Source organism: Cyprinus carpio, chromosome B25, assembly GCF_018340385.1.
Source record: "Cyprinus carpio isolate SPL01 chromosome B25, ASM1834038v1, whole genome shotgun sequence".
Taxonomy (NCBI): Eukaryota; Metazoa; Chordata; class Actinopteri; order Cypriniformes; family Cyprinidae; genus Cyprinus; species Cyprinus carpio.
The window spans coordinates 4,001,129-4,026,549 of record NC_056621.1 but is presented as its reverse complement, the minus strand read 5'-3'; the positions used below and the strand labels follow the sequence as shown (position 1 = coordinate 4,026,549).

Sequence of the window (25,421 nt, the reverse complement as noted above, 5' to 3'; positions counted from 1 at the left end):
CCTTGTTACATGAAAATATATATGTTATTATAATAACAATTAATTATGCATAATTACATGCAAGTAACCATCCTAACACTAACCATATAGTTAGTAGCCTACATGGTATTAATACTCAGTACTTAAATGTATAATTACACTGCAACAAGGACACCTTAAAATAAAGTATAAGCAAAAAAAATATATATATTTTTAGAACAATGTAATCAATATTCTATAAACCATGTATTAATCTCGTTTAGTTTGTGTTTTTAAGCATTTTACATTTATTCCAAAATAACTTTTTTATATAACCAGTTTAATTATTAACAATGTTCTTTCTCTTAAGAAGACACACAGGATGAATATAGATAGTTTTCATTGCTTTAGGATTAACAGACCTTTGAAAAGTTTCCATGTACTTGTCTAAATCAACTTTGAATAAAGAAAAAAGAGGTTTAGAGACAGATTTCTGTTTAAGAATGTAACATGTAGCTAGCAGGAAACACAAATTAAGTTATGTTTTCCTATATTTTCTTTCAAATAGTCAAACAATCCAAAGAACACAACTTACATATGTGTTTTACTTACATGACCATCATCAGTATGAATTGGGCAATGTAGTGGAGATTTGTGTGTAGTCAACATTTGAAGTGGCTCAAAACCTTTCATCAAACTTGTCCTTGACAACTATATATATATATATAGAAACAGAACATTCTGAGACGCACTAAATCCAGAAGAACTGTGGCAACGTCTCCAAGATGCTTCAAGAAACCTAGAAGCTTTAAACTTTTTTTTTTTTTTGGTGAAAATACTAGTGTTCTAATGAATAACTAATCAGTAAGTAATACTAAATAAGTATTTGTATTTTGACTCAAAGCTGTAAAACTTTTTTTTTTTAAATTTAACAGCATTAAATTGTCTATTACAAATACATTTATACATGTATTAAAAAACACTACTGACCACCATAATATTTAAAGTAGAATGTGTCTGTAAATGTGCGAGACGTCCAATTCACTAATAACAAAATACCAGTCTGCAGCATCTATCTGCATTATTAATTGTTTTATACAGCTAAAATAACTGGCGCTCACTACTACATTTAAAAAAAAAAAAAAAAAAAAAAAAAAAAAGAGCAAAACTTTGCACAAAAAGAGATAGTCCCTCTACTGGCCATAGACAAATACTGCAGCAAGTTTTCTGTGTTAACATTTCATTTTACACTACTGCAGAGATTTCCTATGTCAACACAAAAAACAGTAAATATGCAACCACCAAAAATATGGATTCTGAAAGCTTTGAAAACATGACTTTGGGTTTAATGCCATTCCAGCTTCTGTGGTTATTTTCATGGCGAGAAATATTATGGCTAAATTATAACATGTTTTAAAAATTTATTTTTGCTAAAAACTCCAAAACTGTATTTGGCATATCTCTGTTAAAAATCTCTTCAGAAGACTTACCCGAATAAAAAAAAATCTAACACAATCTAATACAAAAACAGAACACGTTGGAAGAAAACATGACAGAGAGAGAAAGACCAGTTGTTGTGTATAATATCCAGGTGGCTCTTTATTGTACTACTGACAAAAATGTCAGAGGTTAAAACCAGACGGCATTCATTCGTGTGTCAAACCTTTTTTTATAGACTGTTTAGACAGGGAACTCTAGATGTGTCTAAACAGTGGGCAGGGCTCAGGACAGACTTAAATACAGAAAACAGGAGGTGTGCGGCTGTGTCGAGGGGGAAGTGGGCGATCGTTGGATCTCGTTTACTCGGTGAGGCCGAGCTTCTTTTTGAGGGACTCGGGCATCTCGGGGGGAGGAGGGCGGGGCAGGCGGAAGTAGACCTTCACAGAGTCGTAGATGAACCACTGCAGGGCCGTCAGCGTACCGATCATGATGATACGGGCGACGAGTCCCTTCCACACACCTGAAAAACATGACACACTCAGTCCATCTTATTGCAAGAGTTGATTTGCATATTCATTCGGGGCATTTTGTATGGTCAAAAACTCTTATGATAGGTTGTCCGCTCTCCAGCTGTTCTGCCCTGGTGTTTTCCTGTGAAGGATCAGGGCAGAGAGGATTCTGGGTAAGCAGGTAGACTGATCTCACACGCCAATGACTCAAGCACCTCCAACTGTACAGCCGTAAAGCTGCTGGGAGCCTCCGGCCCGATCCTGCCGCTCCCAGAGAGAGAGCACGACAGAAGCGGAGCGGAGGAACTCCCCAGAGGTGGATCTAAGGAGCGTGCTGTGAAAGAAAGACTGAAGCACAATGAATTGAGATCTTCATAGAAAGACAAAAGTCTCACCCTTCGGTCCAAGCTTCTTGAGCACTTGTGCGGCTGTGCTTCCCTTCTCTTTGTTCAACACGGACACGACGGAGTCAGCGGGGTGAGACACGATGGCGCAGAACACACCAGCTACAAGACAAGAAAACATGCATCACGACTCTGATTTAAAGAACGCGGATCAGTGCTGACTAATGACATTTCTAAGAAAATAAATAAATAAATAACCTTTTTTACATGGTGATACAAATGATTGATAGATAAAATAAACTTAGATTAATAATAATAATAATAATAATAATAATAATATTGAATCAATAATATAAATTTAAATATATAATAAAATTTATTATAAAATCAAAAATAAAAATGTAAAAAATACAATGTAATAATATAAAATCATTAAAACGTATAATAATAATTAATAATATATTATAATAGTAATTATATCATCATATTAAATTTTTTAAGGTAAATAATTTTTTTTTTTTTTTTATAAATCATTTTTAAATATTTAGTTTATTTTGTACTTTATTTTTGATTATTATTATTATTATAAGAATAAAATCAATTTGTTTTATTTTACTATACTATTTTACATTATTTTCTATTGTTTTAATAAATAAGGCCTGATTTGAATAAGCAAACATAAGGCTCACCGATGTAACCAGCGACGAAGGTGACGACCAGCTGTTCGGGTTTGGAGCATTCGCTGCGGGGTTTGGGCACCACGTACTTGTAGAGCAACTCAACGGTGCGCTCGAAGCAGGCGAACTTCATCATGGTGTAAGGGATCTGTCTCATCCACAGAGGAACCACACCTTTGTAGAACCTGCCAGAAGATTTACAACACAATTTCAAGAATTAACAGGTCAATATTAAGGGCCTATTGGATCTTTTTAAACAGGTTGTCCGCTCTCCAGCTGTTCTGCCCTGGTGTTTTCCTGTGAAGGATCAGGGCAGAGAGGATTCTGGGTAAGCAGGTAGACTGATCTCACACGCCAATGACTCAAGCACCTCCAACTGTACAGCCGTAAAGCTGCTGGGAGCCTCCGGCCAAATCCTGCCGCTCCCAGAGAGAGAGCTCGACAGAAGCGGAGCGGAGGAACTCCCCAGAGGTGGATCTAAGGAGCGTGTTGAGCTCACCACAGGTTTAAGTGAAGGATACTCACGCCCAGAGGCCTTCCTCGGCGTACATCTTAGGGGCACATTCTCTCAGGGTGTTGGCATAGCCAGGCTGAGTCTGGATACGCACTTTACACGCCTCCATAGGGGCCAGAGCGATATCTGCGAAGAACTCAGCGCTGGCAGAAGCAGCCAGATACAGAGAGGTTCTCCACAAGTATGCGTTTTCCTGAGAAGAGAGGAAGAACACATCAGCATCAGCCAGCAGAATAGGCTGCATTGTATACTGGTTACAAATAAATATTTTACATATTTTATATATTAAATCAAGTTAAAATATAATTTTAAAATGCATTTGATTATATTGTAATTTTATATTAAATTAATGATATTAATAATTAATATAACATGTAAAAACATTATAAATTAATTTAATATAACATGTAAATTATAATAAAAGTATAATACAAAATTGTATATGAATGCTAATATTAATTAATGTTTAATAAGCATAATATAAAATAATAAAAATTGTTATACACTACAGTTATTTATTTATATCAATTTTATGTATTAAAAAAATGAATACATTTATGTGAAGTTAATCATTTAAAAATATTATTAAAATATAAAACAATATATAATTGTTTTAATAAATTACTAGTAATGTATAAAGTTCATCATATGAAATATTTAAATGTATTATTTATATTTTATCGTTTATCAATAAACATTTCTCTTAAATATATAAAATGTTAAATTATAATAAAATACCCAGTTTATTATTTGTATATAAATACTAACATTAATATATATTTTTTTAATATAATGACGTTACAATACATTATAATAAAAATTATAAACACCCCCCCCCCAACAATAACAATCTGACAATGAAAATTCAGTTTAAATTATTTAATCATCAATAATTTGATTCACTGTGTAGAGTTCAACTACCTGCAACCAAAAAAATACATTTATGCTACTTAATTGTTGTCAGAATGTTACATTGCTAAGCTACCCATTTTTTTAAATACTATTGATTTAAGCAAAGCCAAAACGCTGGTACCGAGCAACCCTGTCTGAGAGCTCACCTCTCCTAGCAGGTCACCGTACAGGATCTTGAACACCTCGTAGAAGCCGAACTTGCAGAGCCCCTGCATGGAGTATCCGATGAAGGTGGGCGCCCAACCTTTGGCCAAACCACGCATGCCGTCCTCTCTGATCGTGACGGAGAACCCATTGAAGATGCTCCTGTATTTAGCTGGATCCACCTAAACGCAGCATTTGGTTAATACAACGACAGTCAGCACACAATCACAGAGGAACAGCAGCGGGAACTGGCTGGTTATGAAGGAACACGGTTAATGGTTTCACTTCAACAAAAATGGCATTTCCAAAACAAGATGAGTAAATCTAAAAGTAAACCAAATGTTACTGCGATAACATCAGTGGCAGAGCGTCACAAATCAATTTAAAGCAATGGATCAATCAGGAATAATAATTTATTCATTCTCATCTCTTTCTAAACTCATACTATATTTTCTGTTCCATGAAACACAAAAGATTCATTTTTATATATTATGCTTCATGGAAAAGAGCAGCATGGACATTCTGCATAATATCTCCTTTCGTGTTTCAGGAGGGGTGTATTATAACACAAAAAGCAAGTATATTGTGTAAATTTCAACATCTATATATATGTGGTATATATATATATATATATATATATATATATAGTTATTTATCTCTTTTTATTACTTAAGTGATAAAAAAATTTAAGTATTGTTCATTAAAACGCAAACAAATGTTAAAATCATTATTAAATGACTTCAAAATAATATAAATTAATATTATTTTAATTAATAATTTATTAATATAATGAAAAAACTTCCAAATAATACAAATGTTTGACACATAATTATTATTATTATTAATATATATTTATTTATTTATTTAAATAAATAATAAATTATATTTATTTATTTATTTAAATGAATTTAATCTGATCTATTTCGGCTTACAGTATTATGCATCAAACTGAATTGCATGGTATTATTACACGCCTATGTTTCAGAGAAGAAAATGAGGTTCTAGGAAAAAAAAAAACTAAATGTATTTTCATGAAGGATTATTAAATGCATTAATTATCGTGCCTCTGTGCTTAATTGCCAATGAGCGTCTTACAGTAATTTTTGGTAGCCGGTTAGTCAAATCACTTCAAAAGTGTTCGTGACCCTTCGCCACAGATGTCCTCTGAATGATGAAGGGGAGGGAAGGGAGTACAGACCTGGAGACGGCACTTGACCAAGTCGAGGGGCACCACAGCCGTGTGTGTGATACCACAGCTCAAGATGCCCCCGAACCCACAGAGGGCGTAGTATTTCCCCGAGCCGAACTCACAGCTGTCGCCCGTCTCTGTGACGTGAGGGAACACAGGAACACACATGCTCATGCATCACAACACAACACTTAACATGCTGATGAGGGGTCAGCTCACACGGACACACTCGGGTGACTCCGGCGCACACGGACCTGCATCCGGCACTTGACCAGGTCGAGGGGCACCACAGCCGTGTGTGTGGTGCCACAGCTGAGGATCCCTCCGAAGCCACAGAGGAGTAAGTATTTCTGTGAGCCGAACTCACAGCTGTCTCCCTCTGAGGAGAAACACGGAATCACGTTCACACACAAAGTCTGAGACGCCTGCTCGTGGGTTAGTGGACCACCGCCTCATCGTGACTTTCCTCCTGCTATCCGTTAGATTCAACAGACTTTAAATATTAAATACCTTTATGATGATCCCATCCTCAGATTTAAAAGGCAGACACTATTTATTTGAATCCAAAAAGACTCGTGTGAAAAATATATGTATTTAAAAAAAAAAAATATTGAAATTAAATAAAACTGTATATTTTAATTATTTTAATATAATACTATAATAAACAATATTAATTTTAATAATACTTGCATTTAAATAATCTAACAATTAGAATTCAGTTCAGTCTATTTAACCAGCAATTAATTATTTTAAAATATATACTACACTGTTACACATCTTAAAATACTTTATTATTAGAATTAATAAATTCGAAACGTGATGGGTGTCAATATGCATTTAAAATCTATTTCTATAAATTAGTATCGTATTTATTTAGTTAAACACTTATTTTTTATGATTTATTTATGGACAGTACAAACGGAAAAGTCGTATTGTGTTTACGGGCGACCTTCTTATTCATTCTGGTAAACAGATAAAACGATTAAGCGCAGCAATAAAGCTGTTCTACTAAAACTACACCGCCATATTATTATTATACAACTGATAAAACACCCCAAATCTATTCAAATTAACGATTAGATGTTGGAGGATACATGATACCGGAACCTGGACGCGTTCCTCAAACTGAGGGCCAATCAGAACGCGGCTTGCTGAGCGCTGGACGCGTTCCTGCGCCAGAGGGCCAATCAGATCGCGCCTCATTGAGAACAGCGGTACACACGCAGGTCATGTGCAGAATAGGACGCTTTAAAATAAAGAACACCATGTCCCCTCAATAACATTTTAACAGATTTGACACTTTACTCGTATCTGACGCGTTAACATGGTTAAAAAACGTCTCCTGGAAGCTTTACAGCGCGTCCTCTGACTTTGTCCTTCACTGCCCTTTATGAACGCAAGGAGGCCGGAAACTCAAATTCAGCGCACTAAACGAGTATTTTAATGTGAAAACACACAATCTATAAGTTACATGTGACAAAGGCAGGCACTGACAGGACTAAAGGGAACTTCCTAATCATCTAAACTACGTTATATACAGCTCGCGAGGATCTAACGCTAGTTAGCATAATGCTAACTAGTATTCTAACCTTTTATTCATCGTTGATGCGGTGTAATCCCATCCTGAGCGCCGGGACAGCCACATCAAGAACCAATACAGCAATAAACGGAGAAAACGTGACGGGTTAGAGTGTTTTTCTTAGTTATACCCCCGTCTTTAGTCATTAAAACTGCATTTAAACCATGTAAATGAGGTGTTTTTGGTCTCCTACGCTTAGATATGTATGGCCTACGGTCTTACCGGCTACCGCGGCGGCTGCGAGCCCGCGCTTCTGTACCGGAGCGTGTTTCCCCGGTTCCTCGGCTTCCTGCAGCGAGAAGAGCGGGGCGCTGAAGGGGTTCGCCCGGGCCAGCTGGGTCAGCGCGGTCGGATACATGTCTGGTGGCACGCCTGAATGAGAAACAGCACTGGTTAGGCACTGAACGCGTTTACAAGCTGCGTGTCTTATATACATCTTAATAAAAGAGTAATCAGTCCTCTGTCTATGGAGAGGTCAGCGCCCAGGCGCGCTTCAAAATACCACTAAAGCGAACATTTAACACGTTAAAAGGACGTTATGTGAAGAAACTGTGAAATTATGTTTCGGTCTGTGAGTGAAGACCAATGAAAAGGTTGTGTTAGGTTGGCGAAAGTCTTACTTTATTGAAGTTGTCGCAAAATGGCGCCTCCGTTCTCTCCTCTACCGGCTGCGCAGAGAGAGCGAGCGATGTGCGCGAGCGCTGCAAGGCTCAACCGGATAAAGGAAGTGGCTGCGTCACTGCAGGCCCCGCCCACCTCATTACAAATCCTACTATGGCCAAGTTTTGGCTCATGAATATTAATATAGACGGCGATTTATTATTATTATTATTATTATTTTCATTTATTTATTTAAAAAAGCGTTTTCAGCGCGGAGGATGTACATAGTGATATTAATAAACAATGAGACATGAACAGTACCAGTGATTAAATAAAATAATTTTACATAATTTTACCTATTTTTGGTTATTTGTTTAGATTTGCTAATTACATGAATTTGTTTTTTTAATGTGAGATGTGTTGAAAGTTTTCTTTTTTCTAAGAAAATATTTTTAATGTATATTACTATTTCTACTATTATATTTTCTAAAATTAAAACAACATATCAAATGCAGTAATAATTTTACATTCATTCAGTTTCTGTTGTTTTTTTTTTAGATTCGCTAATTACATGAATTTATTTTTAAAATGTGAGATATTGTGTAAAAAGTTTTCTTTTTTCTAAAAAAATATTTTTAATGTATGTTACTATTGCTACTATTATATATTTCTAAAATTAAAACAACATATCAAATGCAGTAATAATTTTACATTAATTCAGTTTCTGTTGTTATTTTTTTAGATTCGCTAATTACATGAATTTATCTTTAAAATGTGAGATATTGTGTTACTAATTTCCCCTTTTAAGAAAATATTTTAAAGTATATTATATTACTAGTACTACTACTACTATATCTATATATTTTTAAAATTAAAACGACGTATCAAATACAGTAGTCCTGCCAACCCATTCAAATGATCATGCTACATAATTTTCACACACACACACACACACACACACACACACACACACACACAAAAAGTAAATTCTGTAATACTATTAATTATGATGCTAATATATAATTTTTACTCTTTTTTTCTATCACATTCTATCTCCTTTTTAGTTATTAATATTGATAGGATAAAAAACCTAAAATTACAGATCAGTTAAGACGTTGCATCTCAGCCAATCAGCCCCTCTAATTAGGTAACGTCTCATTACGTAATTAATATTCATGAGCCAAGCCTTCGCCATAGTAGAACTCGCTTGAACGGACAAGACAAAAATGAGAGGCGGGGCTTCCGGAGTGCATTACGCAAGAGATTCCACGCAACTCAAAGTCACCGTCTGCTGTCTTTGTAGTGTGACTGAGCCATATTTACGTGCATTGATATTGTACAGGAGTTAATTATTGCTAAATATGCTGAGTATATGTATATCTGAACAGGTCTGATTACATGGTTTGCTAGCTCGAATGTGCAATGGAGTGTCTGAAGGTCAAACCTCAGAGTAAGAATGACAGGAAACACTTCTACAATAAAATTAATGGAATGTGTGTGTCACTAAACTGACCTTGCTGTAAATAAACTGCAAGCAAGGGTCACCTCTGGGATTTCAAAGCTCTTCTTTTATTTCACACAAGAATTGTACTGAATCAAGGATAAATAATTCATTCTGTATGACCAGTTTTCCACAATTAGCTGCCTAAATACAAAGTGCAAATTGGACTTTATACCATTCACTGCCTTTGAGACAGCAGGACACAACTAAGATGTTACTTAGTGGTTACTGGATTCGGTATATCTACAACTCACTGCGTTTTAAAAATTGTTTTTAATTTCAGAGAAGACTTTAGAAAAATATTGCAGTTAAAAAGTAATTAAACAGAGTAGCAAAATATAAAAAGAAACCCCTGCAAATGAATTTGTCTGTCACAAATGTATTTCTCTGAATGAAATGAAGATATACTTCGTAAATAAGGTTTGTTTTCAAAACTCACAGCACAGAAATGAATTCATAGTTTAGTCAGACGAACGAGCAATAACAGACGGTCTGATTACAGTCAATAACAGGCAAGTGTTCTCATCACGGGTTTTAAAATCACCTGTAATGCCACACATCACATTATGAACACATCACAAACACATTTAACAAGCTGCCACAATCTATTAAAAATAAAAAACAACAACAACAGGCTGCCTCTCACCAGAAGTGCAGCGTTACTTACTACATGAGACTTTCATCAGATCACATTTTCTTTCAGGCTCTGGATAAAAAAATAAATCTTGATCAATGTCTAGTACTAAAGCCACGCATTATCTGAGATGTGGAAGCTCAGTAGTTTGAAAACTTCAATGCAACAAATCATTAAAAACAAATGCTACTGGGTCAATCTCACGAAAACCGTCAAGAATATACGCAAAAGTCATATTTCACCACAAAATCATTAATATTATTTGTTAATTATTTTAAATACTTTCAATTAAGCACTTAATTCTCATTACTGTAATGCAAAAAATAATGTTATATTATTTAAATGTAAATTAAGTGTTCACAGTGGCTGAACCAAATTATTATTATGCCTTTTTAAAATAAATAAATAAAAATACATAATAATATATATATATATATATATTATATACATATGTGTGTGTGTGTGTGTGTGTGTGCATGTGTATGTATGTGTATGCGTGTATATATATATATATATATATATATACACACATGTATATAGTTGTTAAAATCAGATTGATATCATTGTTTCCATTGAGAATTGTAATTATTATATTTTTTGCATTATGCATTTTATATGTGTATACACACACACACTTTTTTTTTTTATGGTGAAAAATGATCCACATATTTTCAGTGAGATTCACCCTATTACGCTAGAACTCACTCCGGTCTCATTACGGACACTTCATAAAGTCAGATTCAGCCGTGCTAAAATAAAAACTTCATGATTATTCAGGAAAACGTTTCAACTATCAAATAAACCATTTGCGCTAACATTCAGCTTCAGGCTTTTCCTTCTATCCCCGATGTGTGTGAAACCAAATTGTGCTTGTGTTGGCCATGTCTTGGCACGTAACCTCTCGTTGTGATGCCACTGAGCAGAGAATGATTCACTATCAGCCAGTCACTCACTACTACACTTCTCTACGTCGTCTCGAATGCTACAAAACCGTATAATCACAAAGCAAGATCAAAACACACAGAGTTAAAGACTACTTGAAACACGAGTCTATTCAGATGTGACTGCTAGGTCAAACTGCAATAACCAGAATCCCTCCCTCCCCGAAACCCTGCCGACGCGTCGCTCCGTAAAGCACTAGAAAATCAGTCTAACAGTAGATGCATGCTGAAGCTGGTTGACGGACCGGGCCGCTCATTTGTCATCGCCGCCCTCGGCTGGGGTTTCCCTTCTGATGTAATTGACGATGGGCGTGATGACATTGTCCTGGACATAGAGCTGGCAGGCGTTGATCTGATCGGTGGTGACGTATTGGAAGGCGTAATACAGAGACGCAGCCAGTGCGATGAACACCAGAAGCTTCAACCAGAAAGCGAACCAGCGGCGGGGTCTGGGACGGGCGGCCGGCGTTGCGCTGCGAACGTCTGTGACGGAGGATTTGGTCACTGTGTAAGTGTTCTGCTGCTGGAGGGACTCCTCGGACCAGAGGCTCAGTGGCTTCACCGGACGGCCAGCTGCACCGCGGATCGGCTTCCGACATGTGACCCTGTTCAGATATACAGAGTTTAATTAAAGAACTGATAACACAACCCTGCAACTTGCAAAATATACAAGTGTAAAAAACACAATAAAAACCAGCAAACTAACAAACACAAGTTATATTACACGAGATTTTTTACACGGACATATGATAACAATTCTAACCTTTTCTCTGGCAAAATTATACTAAATATAACTCTTCATAAAAGAGTTTTTTACATACATTAAAAGCGGGGCAGTATAATAAAATATGTTTGACAGAAAGGGGAACCTTGCAGAACATGCATTGAGTAGGATCTTCACCTTTAAGCAAAAAAGAGACATCTGGAAAATACCACTTGATCAAATCTAGTTTTAAAAGAGATTCAAAATCTGTTCGAAATTTCTGGATGTATTACATGTAGTTTATTATTTGTACATGTATCCCACTCTTCTTGCCACTTATTTAATATATCGATTAGTAATAGGTCTCATCTCTAAAATATCAATTAAAACTTTCCAACATGTAGTTTTTTTTGTTTGTTTGTTTTTTAAATAAGAATGAAGATTTTTCAAATTACATCGCTTTGATGCACCTAATAAAACAAGAAAAGCAGTCAAGTTTTGTAATTTTTATCATTTGTTTTAAGAACAAAAACCAGTATTCAAAATATGTTATTGTATGTTATTTAACTTGCAGTCTGCAAAGGAGTGGGAAAATATGTTTAAATATTCCATTTAATGTTCACAAAATAAGCTTTTATGTATCCATTTAGAATATCTGTCACTTTCTGTCACTGTTTGGATGCAGCAGAAAACATCTGGCTCATGTTTGCATTTTCTTCTGTCGCTGGTTTTAATTCTAAACTTGAAATCAGGATTAGGGCTAAAATAAATTCATATGTGTAAAAACAGATAGTTGTCATCTGGCTCAGATGAAGCAAGGAATCATTTTTTGACAGAATGTGTGTGGTAGTTTTTCTGCTGATCAAGGGAGAACAGAACACAGGACATTTTCACCTTACGAATGGTTGTCGAAAGCAAAAATGCAACCAAATGCATCATATTTTCTGAGAAAATGTGACGATCTAGAACAAAACGGGCTCTATTTTTGAATCAGCACCCCAGAATTAGTGAGAAAAAAGTATTTGATTCCATTCAGCAAATATGTGACAGGTCAGATTTGGAATAATGCAAACAGCATGTTCATACTAACGTTATTCCGGTTGGTGTTGCAGGTTCGTTGGGGAAGATTTCCTTTAAAATATCTCCTCCATCCACAGTTTCCTCAGTGACTGTTGCCGTCTCCTCCACCTGCTGCTGAATAGAAGAAAACTCAACTATTACAGAGCACAGCAGATGAGACTGAGCTCTACTATGATCTTTTTAATATGCACGTTCACTGTGTTCTTTACTTTAGTGCGCTGTCTGCTGCTGGTCCTGACGGTGACTGGGGTCTTTCCTCTGCTCCGGACCGGCTTAGACACAACGGGAACCGGCTCTGGTACAGGACCAACTTCTGACAATCAAAATGCAAAACTGATTAAAAATAAACCTAATATAACCATAAATATTAAACTTTCAGTCATCATTCGAATTCTAGTGCCACGTTTGAAGACTAAACTCTTTTTAATCTTAAGAAACTTCGATTGCCACAATTAAATTTTTGCATTTGATGAAGAAAATGGGCTTGTCTGGATGATTCGGATCATATCCAAAGTCTGAGAGCTTAGTAAAAGAATAACACAACCTCTCCTCAAAAACACGCAACATTTGAGGAAGTCGACAGTCGACTGTGTGAACACTACTAAATTAATAACAAAGCATGACGTTGATCTACTTGAAAGTGCATGAGCTGGTAAACTCTGAAGTGCAAATCCAAAAAGACTCAATATCAATCATTCCTGCTCTTGTTTTAAAATGTAGAAATAAATCAATTACACAAAACTCCTCTTGGTGAAATATTAATAATAATTATTATGATATATTACATCATATATTATAATAATTATTAATGAGATAACATACTGTATTATTATCATCTGAAACATCCTGTTTTATATTCCAAACCAACGTATATATAATGCATTTATTTCCAAGCATGCAAAGGCAAACAAATAAGTGCCAAAGCCATTCCAGTTTCACTTTCACTTTTAACAGATTTGTGTAAAGTTTTAGCGTTTATAATAGCCTAAATGTTGTTTATAATGAATGTTTGTAGTGTTCATAATGATTGAAAATGTTTCATTTACAAATATTCTACATTATTTGTGAATGCAATAGTAAAATTCAACTTAAAGGTGCTATATGTGAGATTTTGACTCTACTAAAGCATAAAAATACCATAATATGTTTGCAGATATTTAAGAAACATGCTAAGTTAACATACTTGTTTATCTGAAAAACAAATTAAAAGTCAGTTACTCTCCTTTGAAAATGTGTGTTCCGGGCCGGAATGTCGGTCTTTGTTTTGGTTTGTGAAACAAACCCACCCACTGCCAGTTTACCCAATTATATTTCATTCATCGTCAAGTGCGCTCGTTCTTGTTTGTGTCGTCAATCTGGCAACCTGCATGTGCATCAAGTCTGAGGAGGAGGGGCCTGGTGTAAAAAACCCTCTCCAATATTTTGAATTTGGGCTGCAATACCTAGTTCAACCACTCTGAGTTAATCCTACATACATCACCTTTAATTGTGTGGTTGTTTTTTTCTCAACAATGCAATTTTGACTTCTACTCAACCACTACTTTTTATTAAAAAAATTTACTAAAAAAAACAAAAAAAACAAAAAGCTTGTTTCAGTACTGATCATCCCTGTTTTACCTTCTTCTTTGTCGCTGTACTGCTCTTCGGCTGAATGTGTGTTGCCGTTCTGGTTTCCTCCTGCTTTGATGGTGAGGGCCTCCGGGATGGTGGTCTCGGGTTCAGGCAGGCTGCTCTCCAGCGGCGGCTGCTCCAGGAGCTGCTGGAGCTTCTTCTCATACACCTTACGTGTAGAGGCTGTGATGCATACAGAAACAATACAATGCAAACCTTCACAAATATACAGATGTGGGACATTCATAGTGGGCAATCAATATAAACAAACACAATTTGTCTGAAGAAACTGTGATACTCACCAACAATTGGTCCTGAAAGGACTCCATACTTCATGAGCTGACCCTTCAGCTCCTCATCAGTCAAACCAGAGATGTCGTTCTCCACTGGCCGAACTCTGTCTGTCTTTCTTGTGGCTTTCTGAAGATTAAAGGATTATGAAAAGGAAATTCTACCTACTATTTCTATTTACTATTTACCTACTTCTATTTCTACCTACTAAGAAAATCACAGAAGTGCTTCTCTGGGTATAAAATGTAAAAGTGTTTACATGTAAAATAGCTTAGTTTTAAATTACTCAAATAAAAAAAAAAAAAAAAAAAAAATTTATAACTATTATTTTATATATAAAGTCAAAATAATTATTAAAATGTTTAGAAATCATTTAATCTTTTATTGTGGTAGACTAGTGGAATTATTATAGTTTTTATATATATATATATATATATATATATATATATAATATATATATATATATATATATATATATATATATAAAAATGATTATAATAAATTAAAGTAGGAGAAATAAAAAACAAAGCCCTGTAATGATAATTATTATCTTAATTATCTTATTATAAACTTAATTATTATTATTATTAATAAAATATGTTTAATCCAAAATGTTTTAATGTTCTATCTCAAAAAAGTTGAAATTAACATAATAATGATCATATTTCATATAATAATTATGATCAAATAATTTATTATTATTATTTTAATAAGATCTGTATAACCCACGATGTGTGAATGGTCTGTTTCAAAAAGGTAGAAATCACAATAATAATAAGCATATTTCACATAATTACTAACATATAATTATTTTTACTAAAATATATTTTTTTAAATAATCATAATCAATGCTTAAATGGTATGTCTAAAAATTAACTAATAATCATCATGATAATAAATATAATTATTATCGTCAGACATTCTTTCTACTTTTTTTTTGAGACAAACCCAACATACATTTTATTAATACTAATAATCATTACAATATCTGAATATTAAACACGAAACATACTCTAATAATTATTACAGGAAATATAATTACTATAAAAAACACAAACCATTAGGTTTGAATGGCTTGCCTCAAAATATTAGTGATCATCATCATAATAAATACAATTATTTTATTTCACGAAATAGTCATCAGATGTTTAAGTTAATTTAGTTAAACTATTATTTGTATAACAAAATATGCACAATGCATGCCATTATTCTTCTTTTAATGTTATAAATAAGCTATTATTGGTGGATATCCCCTACAGAGCTGCTTCTCCACACATCTGTAATAAGCTATATCAGTGTTGATGAGCGCACCTTCCCCGAGCGGCTCCTGCCGGACAGCAGCGGCGCTGTCATCTCCTCGTCGCTGGAGAAAGTGTCCGGAGCGGGAGCAGAGGTGTTCTTCTTGTTGAGCACCGTCAGGTTCTTCAGGTACAGCTGAACATACACGTCTTTCTTGCTGTCTGCGCTCGGCAGAGGCACGTTATTCGCCAGTAACTCGCTCTTCAGCTTCTCTTTAGTGAGCAGCGCCGGATCCTCGTGAAATTGCGCCATGCTTGATCTTTACACAAACACGGGTTATTACCAACAAAACGCAAGTACGATAATTCCCCTTTCGATTTTAAAAGTGAAGCGGCGTGTTTTTGTAAGTACCTGTCGGAGAATAAATGAAAATGAAAGCGCGCGTTGTTGACACCCTTCAAACCGGCTCGCGCCTTCCGTTTGAACGTCCTCGTAGGATTTTACGACAAACACAGCTCTCTGTTACATCCAAAAATATTTTTTTTAGAATAATGTACATCGAAGCTTGTGGGTAAACGAAAACAGCGCTGCTAAAAGTGCGTAAACGAACGGTTTTGCGAAAGGCGGGTAAAAGTAGAAATAGCTCGACGACTCGGTGCGCGCCCGCCTAGGAACTGGCGCTGTGGAACTAAGCTCAACGCTCATTGGTCGAATGGGTTAAGTAAGGCGGTCTCCTATTGGTTGAAGCGGAAGAGTGACAGACGCTGGCCCAAAACAAAGAGGGCGACAGCTGCGGCTGCAACACACGCTTGAATTTACAGCGGCTTTCTTCACAATAAACTATGGTTTATTGTTAAGAATGTGAAAAAGAATAGGAAGACAACAGTATGAGTTCAGCTAAACAGCAAAAGGTAATGGTAGGGAATTTGACGGGACTGTATTTCATAATAAAAGACTACAATGCAAAGTGGGGGAGGGGTATGTTATAATTACTATGTAAATATCATGGTGCATGATGAATATGGTCATTATTTCGTATTATGTTTAAAAAAAAAATCATGGTATTACTCTACCACAGGTAATAATGTGCTTTAACCCTGTAAAGCCTGTAGTATCACATCTGATAAATGAAAAGTTGCCGAAAAGTTTTGTGCCTTCTGACTGATACTTCAAGTAAAAGATATAAGAGTATAATTGTTAAAACGTCCACCTTTAGGTAGTGTGTGTGTTTTCAGTCTGACACATTATCATGACTAATTTCAGAAAAAAAATTTGATTAATTAGTTAATTATTTTTAATTGATTGACAGCACTAATATTTATACGTGTATAATTTAGTGCTGGGGAAAGTTACTTTTAAAAGTAATGCATTACAATATTGCGTTACTCTCTAAAAACTGAACTAATGACATTAAGTTTTATTGAAAGTAATGTGTTACATTACTTTTGCGTTACCTTTAAAATCTGATCAGGGCTTGCTTATTTGTTTTTAATAGAAAAAGTTGGCAACACTTTAGTATAGGAACCAATTCTCACTATTAACTTTGCTTATTAGTATGTCTATAAAATATTGGCTGTTTATTAGAAAGCACATATTCTGCATGACCATATTTGACATCCCTAACCCTACCCATTACCTAAACTTAACAACTACCTTTGTAACTATTAATAAGCAGCAAATTAGTAGTTTACTGAGGCAAAAGTCGTAGTTAATGGTTTGTTAATAGCGAGAATTGGACCTTAAAATAAAGTGTGACCAAAGCATTCTGTTTTTAGCAAACATAAAAGCCTTTTCACACCATAAGCTTTGAGCTGAAGAAAATGTAAATTCACATCTATATGGAAGAACGCTGGAGAAATAAGTTCAACACTTAAGTGATAAAAAAAAAAAATGAAGCACAAATGTTAGTCTGATTACGTAACTCGCATTACTTGTAATTGTGTTACCCCCAACACTGATTATTTCATATGTCAGGCTTTACAGGGTTACATGTAAGTGTTTTAAAGGTACATGCCTTTTGAATATATCAATCTATTTCTAATTCCAATAATACACGCCGCCTCAAAACATTGAAACGTTAGGCAAAAATGCAAATGATAAGAATAAATCATTCTACTGTGGATTGTGGAAGAGTAACTCAATATAGAGAAAGTACAGCATAGCGTCCTAAAGATGGCAGCATAAGCCTTATTAGACCTACTGTAGCAGGACAGATGCATAAGGTAAAATGGACTGTAGTTAGCAGCAAATCCGTTACAAATCTGTTCTTGTGGTATGACACACGTGGAGAAGTGCACTGAAAAGCAAACAGAGGAAATGCACATGTAAGGCCACTAATAATTTCAGTGAGAATGTACATATTGATTTTTAGATCTGATGTGCTTGAGATAAGCCTTAAAGTCAACATGAAATCAAAATGGATTGTATTTATTTTTTTATAATGCACACTCCTGATATTATTAAGTTTGCATGTTATTCTAGAGAAATAATGGTGTCTTTGTTTTCTGTTGTCAAAATGTGTTACATTGCTTTGCATCAAAAATTACTTTCCTTTTCCGCAAGCCCTCATTTTTGATCCCCTCTCAGCCATGCAATCAGTTACTAATAAAATCACCCTGTTTTTTTTAGGACTATTAAATCTTTGGTGACATTCAATGAGCTGTATGAGTAAGACTTTGAAAGAATAAGGCTTAAAGGAATAGTACACCCAAAATAAAAATGTCCAAACAGCTGATAAAAACATCACAAGTAATCCACACCACTCCAGTCCATCAACTAATGTCTGATATGTTTTTATCAGCTGTTTGGACTCTCATTCTGATGGCACCCATTCACATCCATTGCTCAAAAATTGATGAAAAAACAAATCTCACCAACATTCAAAAAGAAACAAATCAAACCTTTAAATTCCTGAGGCTTACAAAAAACTTCAGCAAATTTTCATTTTGGGGGGGAACTACTTCTTTGTAATGTGGCGGCCCCTCCAAGAGTTTCCAATCAATCTTTTTTATTCTTTGTCCAAATATCTCTTGGACTGATCTGGGCTCCGTTCCACTCATCTCAGATTCACGGCCTCCACACGGGTAATGAACCTGAGCTTGTGTGCGGGTGTGGATGTAGGTGTTGGTTTTGACCACTGTCTGGTCTTCCAGGATTCCAGCTCGGTGTGGTTTAGGGCACCCTGGATCTCCGTCGTGATTTCGCCCCGCGCTTATGTTTCTGGGATATAGCTGAATTATGGCAACGGTGCCCAAAACCACACAGATTTTAACGCTTAATCTTCAGTTAAAGCTTTCCAAGAGAGGTCTGCCAGTGAAAAGCAGAGAGGGAAACTTTGAAAATGTTGAGCTCTTAAGAAACACCCTTTCTGTCTTTATTGTATTTCATTTATACAGAAAACAGTCCTCCGGCCAAGCACCACATAAAAGTGTCTTTTAAAGCATAACAGTGGTGCCCTCAGGAAAGGGATCTGAGAGAAACTAAGCAATTATCAACATCGGGGTGTATAAAAGTGGTTTTGAAAAAGGAATGCAGTGTAAACTGTAGCAGGGTGATGACATGTTCAAACGTATAAACTGTTCAAGTGTGTACGTTTTCCAAATCCAACAATCTTCAAATTATATTTACTGTACATTTTTGTTTAATGATGGAATATGAGAATGCTTATGCATTGTGAATGTTGAAGTAACAGCCTCTGCAAGATGGCAGTCATATTTTAAGATGTCTGTTTAATGTCAACATGTTATAAGGTTTCAGTGATCAAAATATGATTATATTGGAATGCAACTGTCTTTTTATAAACTTTACATTGGCGGTGGTTCAAGTGCATGCTGACACCAGGAAGTGAATACTGTAAAATCCAAAAAAAGCTGCTGCATCTACACTTAAAATGACAATTAAACACACCAAGTCCAAGTACACACTGAGAGACTGTACACTGCAGTACTTTTCAACATGAAGCTTAACCCATCCTTCACACAACCACTGTCAGCATATGTAAAAACTGAAATGTTCATATGGTTTGTGGTTTATAACCATATTTTAACATTAAATGCCTTCTCAATGAATTATTTGAGAGGTACTTTCAAAATGCTTGGGTTCTAATCTTTTCTTTAAGTTGAAATGTGTTGATTTTTCTGTTAATATGCAGAGACAACTATAAGTAAGCCATTTGTAGGTAGATTTTGCCCCCCCCCCCCCCCCCCCCAAAAAAAAAACCCCAAATAAGTGTAAACACTGTAGCTCTGTGGTGCTTTCAAAACATTGCTCTGTTTGCTTGAGCATCTGGACCATCCCAACGCAGCAACACTGACTCAACCAATGCTGAGGCGGGACTATCTGTTTGTCCATTTGCAAAATATGAGCCGTGCATGACAATAATATACACAAAGTTGCAAAACAGTCAACTGCAATTAAACAAAGTAGAGATATAAGAGTGTTTTTGATGCTGTAGAAACATTGTCTCTCCGTCTATATTCAGAGCATTTTCCTCTGGCAGTTTAGCATTGTAATATACATGGCAATGTTAATGTGTTTGGTCTTGACAGAATAGATCTGCTGCTGATGATGATACTTGCTACTGTCAATACATCCATATACATGCTGCTGTGAACATGTAGGATATATTGCTGCTGCACATAACAAATATGAAATAACCCCACATATACAGAAAACATGAAATTGCCCCGTAGCAGATACAGGTGGAGCTGGGGAAGGTGGAGGGTTTCTGAAGCGTGCTGCAACTGCTACAGCAAGCACTAGCCAAGTATTTGAATGTTGAGCAGCTGCTGATGCGAAAAGTAACCAATCAGCAACACCATATGTGTAATGATGTAATTATGTCAGATTGAGTTAGAAACTACGGGCCTGCGACATCTAGAGTTTCACTTTGTATTTAAATACACGTGGACATTACTCTTGACCCGCTTACAACAAGCAACGTCTCAAAGGTTTGTATTCATGGCTAATTAGAATCAGGCCCTTGGTGTGGTGCTAGATTGAGAGGCAGCTTTACACAGGCAGCTTGGAAAAACCTAGTACAGTATATTTCCCCTGTTGACAGTCCAAACTGCGCTTATAGGACACACACCTTGATGTCAACTCTCACTACAGAGAAAGTGAGACTCCTTTTCCCGAAGCCTGCCAGTCCAGCTCTTTATGAACGGCGTGCCAAACAAGTTCTCCATTTATTTGTTCAATTATTATGTGAATTTTTGCTGTTTTGTTTGGCTGGCTTTGACGGAGGTCAGCTCGTGTCAATACTGGGTTGTACTCAAAGGCAATATGAACTGTCAGGTGTTTTTATGAGGCCTTGAGTAGGCTCAAGGGCGACGTTTTCCACCCAACCAAACCATGGGGGCCGTCTGGTCAGATGACCATGTATATTGTGACTTCCCCATGTTAGCACAGGAATTCCACCTTGAGGATCCTATTTACGCGGCCCGACACAAAGAACCGGAGGTTTATGCCAAGCACAATTACCCAAGCACCTGAAGAGAAATCCACCTACTGTCCCAATGCACAGGTCTGGCCCACACAGTTTGGCTAGGTGTTTCAATACTCCATTACTACAGGGATAATCCTTAACATTACAACTGCTTAGTATAGCTGTATTTTGTGAAAGCCAATTTCTACACATTAAGGTCCATTTACACTCTAAAAAGTAATGTTTCTTCACTGGCATTAATGGTTCAATACAGAACCTGTAACATCCATGCAACCTGTCAAGGTTCTTTGTAGTGGAAAAGGGTTCTTTAGGTTATTAAAATATTCTTCACATTGGTTCTTTTAAGAGATGTTCACTGTAAGGTTCTTTGGGGAACCAAAAATGGTTCTTCTGTGGCATCATTGTGAAAACCAACTTTTGGAACCTTTATATTTTAAGAAGTGTATCCTTAAAAATAAGGTTCCAAAGGGCGTTGGTTTCCCAAAGAACTTTCAGTGAAGAGTTCTACAAAGAACCATTTTAAAAATCTATACAATCTTATTTTACTATAAAAAACCTCCATGGATGTTATGGTTCTTCACGAAACCACAGATGCTAATCAAGAACTTTTACTTTTAAGAGCGCATAAAGGGTGCTTCCAAAGAACACCAAAACATTTGCTTCTGTGTCTTAAAAGTAATAAACCAATTAAATTTACATATCACATAAAGAACAGAGTTTCTAAACAGTCACTCGAAACATTAGATTACAAGTTAGAGTGCATATTTTCACCAAGATGATGCTCGCGAATGTCACATTCTTAAGAATGTGACCAAAGCAACAACAAACCGCTCCAGTGCTTTGTCTTATGGTCAGCACTGGATGGTACATGTACAGGTAGATCCCACATTCGACCGCTTTAAGCATGTAGGCACATCTGCCATCTTGGAACGGTCAATGTGTTGTCACTCACAATAGAAATGAATTAGTTTCAAGATGCTATTACACTGAGCAGCCGCTGGATGCATCTGAAATTTAAATTCCTAAAACATTGAATAAACTTTCACCGGTAAGAATGTGTTGGTTTGTGTTTTTAATATGTATTAACTCAATATTACCAGTTATTAAACTATAGTACCTTTTAAATGTCATCTTAGCTAATGGCTTCGTCTTGTTGGATTGTTAGTTTAGCAAAACCGTCTGCTGAAGCCTATTGCAGATATAGATATTCATATACATGCGTATAACTAGAGTAGCAGACATACTTGCTCTTGAGTGTTCACGGACCTGCTTTGATCATTCCAATATGGCAGACGGCATAAGTTTAGCGGCCCATTCAAACAGTCACTAAAAGGGCATCTATACGTATCTATACAATGACAAAAATAAGCCTACAGAACAAAACAGACTAAGCCCTGTTATTGTTTAATGCTTTATAAATTATTTACACACATTTGATGAAATATGTAAAGTATAATCACAAAAGTTTTATTTATGTAGTAACGGTGTGTTTTTCCACCTTCCGCCAAAAACGTTTACGATTATTATTACCCTCATTCGTTATTCAAAACTTGTAAACTAACTAATGTAATGTGGTTCCAGATGTTAGCGATAGTTTGTCTCAAAATTATTAAACAAGCAAAATAGGTGGAAACTAGGGTATTAATTGACACACAATTATTATTGTATATATATATTGTACATTGCACGTTCATTCAATTTGTGCAGCAAAATACGTGAAAGTTTAACATAACCCAGCTATGCTCATTGGTCTCTGTGTAAATTGGGAACCCACTTGTTTGGTTCTCTAATGTTTTGAAAAAGAAAAAAAAAAAGGGTTTCGCCGCCATCTTGGAAATTACGTCAAATGACTCGCTGAGGTCAGAGCTGATTGATCTGCCCCAAGCTCACAAGTCAGATGTCCAAGGCGTTATTTTTAAGTTGTTTGAAATGCAGCATTACTTCAGCACGTCCTTGTACATGCTCACAGTGGTAATCTTATGACTTTATTCACACACGATTACTATTATAATTTATCATATATCAAATTTACACATGGTTTCTAGATGGTAAAATGTTCATATATGTTTAGGTACTGTACTGTACTGGGATTGCTGAAAGACTGTTTTGGTTGATTACTAGATTTAATAGAAATGTCCTATAAAATTTGGATCCCTCTGAAATGCTTTGTAACCACCTTATTCTTCCCATAAAAATTGCCGCAGCCATTTGTTAATTTTATGGGACTAGCTTCCGGTCTCATCCGTGTCCAGCTATTGTTAGCTGTACAAAATTTTTGCTGCATGATTTGAAAATTGGTGTCTTACCATATTATTTTAGTGTATTATCTTAATTATAAACACACAGGTTTGTAGCGCACAGTTTTACCATTTACTACACATTGTTATTCTTCTCGTTATTTCCATATAGCAGCCAATGACACAGAAGTCTCCCCCACAGGCTTACTTCCGTGTTAAAGAATAAGGTGGATAATTCACACGCTGTTTAAAACCAAAAATAATGGCAAAACAGGTGTTATTATTTTTTCAGTTTCACCAGCAGGCCAGACAAATTCTGAAAGTGCTGCGTGTTTAACCTCGCGTTGATGTGTTTTATGGTATATTACATCACAGGAAGCACAATCATAAGGAACGACAGAGCACTCGCCACCTGCGACGAGACACAACGCGTCTCTCTCAGACCATTCCTGTCCCTCACTGAACCCTCGCGCTCTGGAAACTTAAACAGCTTTTTAAGAATGAGGAGGGTTTTTCAGTTTGTTGCTAAATTTAGCTTGGCCCTGTGCAGGCAGGAGGTTCTTGAGCCATTTTCAACAAAGATGAGCCGTAGCCCTTGCCCAGTGCTGGCGGGTGGCGACTGCCGGTGGTCTGCTGTTCTCTTATGCACTAGCTTTTATGTAAACACGGCAATTCTGCGGTTGCCAGCAAAAGGCCTTACTGTGTGGCAGCACACACAGCCTTGGTGTGCCTTCTCCTAACCCCCCCCCCACAACTTCAGCTCAGTGGACTGAGGTCAGCGGGCATCGAGACCCATGATGTATGAGCCCCCTTAAATCCGATGAAGCCCCTCAGCAGTTCACCCTCCAGTCCCTCTTGTTCCAGCGCTAACACAGCACTTTTTCACGTATCACTGATCTGACCCATCGCATGAAGTTCTGGGAGATGCGTGGGTCTTTAGAAGGACACGTCCCATTCACCTCCATTATGCAGTAAATATTTGTATATTTTATGTATGGCTGGATGGTGGAGGGCTAAACAAACCAAGCGTTTACTGGAAGGGCTTTCCCTCCAGACGATTAGATAAAATCGAAACATGTTTGTGTAGGCGGTTTGCTGACCGCTGAAATGTTGACAGACCACATGGGATGGCACCTGCTCGACAACACGAAAGCTTTTGCCTTCATCTCTGAAATTGCCTTTATTGTTTATTATGTAGAACTTGGAATGGCCTTTGAGAAGAAAAAAAAATCACATATGGCCAAAAACTTACAAATAGGTCAAATACTTTTTGTGCGCAGACAGCGTACGCATGTTGAAGGTAAACAATGCTGATTACGTTGATTAAGTTCTGGGGTACTCTCCAAAATGGTGGAAGATGGTAACTCTAAGACAGGGGTAGGCAAGTTCGGTCCTGGAGAGCCGCAGTCCTGCAGAGTTCAGCTCTAACCCTGAAAAAAACCCTCACTTGCCTGTAGCCTTAGTAATCCTTAAGACATTGATGAGCTTGTACAGGTGTGTTTGATTAGGGTTGAAGACAAACTCCCCAATACCACTAACCCCTATCACAAAACCACCAAACCTGATCTCTAAGAGAACAATTGTTGAATAAATTATGTTATTATTGTTTTCTTTGCAAACAAAAAGTATTCTCGTAGCTTCGTAAAATTATGGTTGAACCCCTGATGTCACATGGACTGTTTTAACGATGTCCTTGTTACGTTTCTGAGACTGGGAACATTTCAGTTGTGTTGCTGTCTATGGGAGCTCTCGGATTTCATCAAAAATATATTTATTTGTGTTCCGAAGATGAACGAAGGTCTGAAGAGTTTGGAACGACATGAGGGTGAGAAATTAGACAGAATTTTCATTTTTGAAAATAATGAAATTGGT

At 36.3% G+C, this 25,421-nt stretch overlaps 2 protein-coding genes and 2 non-coding genes across 7 annotated transcripts; all 4 read right to left on the bottom strand.

Moving 5' to 3' along the window:
* Positions 1–1,532: 1,532 nt before the first annotated feature.
* Positions 1,533–8,036, bottom strand: slc25a3b (solute carrier family 25 member 3b). Of its 2 annotated transcripts, none has more exons than XM_042753724.1 (8): positions 7,887–8,036; positions 7,489–7,638; positions 5,942–6,066; positions 4,501–4,680; positions 3,454–3,635; positions 2,941–3,113; positions 2,303–2,413; positions 1,533–1,918 (listed from the first exon to the last, which is right to left on the bottom strand). In XM_042753724.1, exons 2-8 carry the CDS (start codon positions 7,622–7,624, stop codon positions 1,758–1,760), a joined length of 1,068 nt encoding a protein of 355 aa, XP_042609658.1. In that variant the 5' UTR covers positions 7,625–7,638; positions 7,887–8,036; the 3' UTR covers positions 1,533–1,757. The 2 variants fall into 2 exon arrangements, with proteins under 2 accessions (XP_042609658.1, XP_018968468.1); XM_019112923.2 differs by lacking the exon at positions 5,942–6,066 and adding an exon at positions 5,697–5,824.
* LOC122142529 lies at positions 2,013–2,243 on the bottom strand. The gene has a single exon (XR_006158660.1). It is a non-coding gene; the product is annotated as a small nucleolar RNA SNORA53 (small nucleolar RNA).
* On the bottom strand, positions 3,189–3,419 carry LOC122142530. The gene has a single exon (XR_006158661.1). It is a non-coding gene; the product is annotated as a small nucleolar RNA SNORA53 (small nucleolar RNA).
* Positions 8,037–10,628: 2,592 nt separating the features above from the next.
* Positions 10,629–16,563, bottom strand: tmpob (thymopoietin b). Of its 3 annotated transcripts, XM_019112920.2 has the most exons (7): positions 16,278–16,563; positions 15,939–16,185; positions 14,639–14,756; positions 14,343–14,519; positions 12,935–13,038; positions 12,736–12,839; positions 10,629–11,547 (listed from the first exon to the last, which is right to left on the bottom strand). In XM_019112920.2, exons 2-7 carry the CDS (start codon positions 16,176–16,178, stop codon positions 11,196–11,198), a joined length of 1,095 nt encoding a protein of 364 aa, XP_018968465.1. In that variant the 5' UTR covers positions 16,179–16,185; positions 16,278–16,563; the 3' UTR covers positions 10,629–11,195. The 3 variants fall into 3 exon arrangements, with proteins under 3 accessions (XP_018968465.1, XP_018968464.1, XP_018968466.1); XM_019112919.2 differs by having other exon boundaries at positions 15,939–16,563; XM_019112921.2 differs by having other exon boundaries at positions 12,736–12,836; positions 15,939–16,563.
* Between the last annotated feature and the right edge of the window lie 8,858 nt (positions 16,564–25,421).

Bases quoted from the DNA above. Each gene is read 5' to 3' on its own strand.
- slc25a3b (XM_019112923.2), bottom strand. From the start codon at position 7,624: ATGTATCCGACCGCGCTGACCCAGCTGGCCCGGGCGAACCCCTTCAGC. The intron at 3,636-4,500 runs GTGAGCTCTCAG...CTCTCTTCTCAG, and splicing joins ACGGTGACCTGCTAGGAGAG to GAAAACGCATACTTGTGGAG. The intron at 3,114-3,453 runs GTGAGTATCCTT...ATCTTCTGGCAG, and splicing joins GCCGAGGAAGGCCTCTGGGC to GTTCTACAAAGGTGTGGTTC.
- tmpob (XM_019112919.2), bottom strand. From the start codon at position 16,178: ATGGCGCAATTTCACGAGGATCCGGCGCTGCTCACTAAAGAGAAGCTG. The intron at 13,039-14,342 runs GTAAAACAGGGA...TTTGATTGTCAG, and splicing joins GTACAGCGACAAAGAAGAAG to AAGTTGGTCCTGTACCAGAG. The intron at 11,548-12,735 runs GTTAGTATGAAC...ATATCTGAACAG, and splicing joins GCAACACCAACCGGAATAAC to GGTCACATGTCGGAAGCCGA.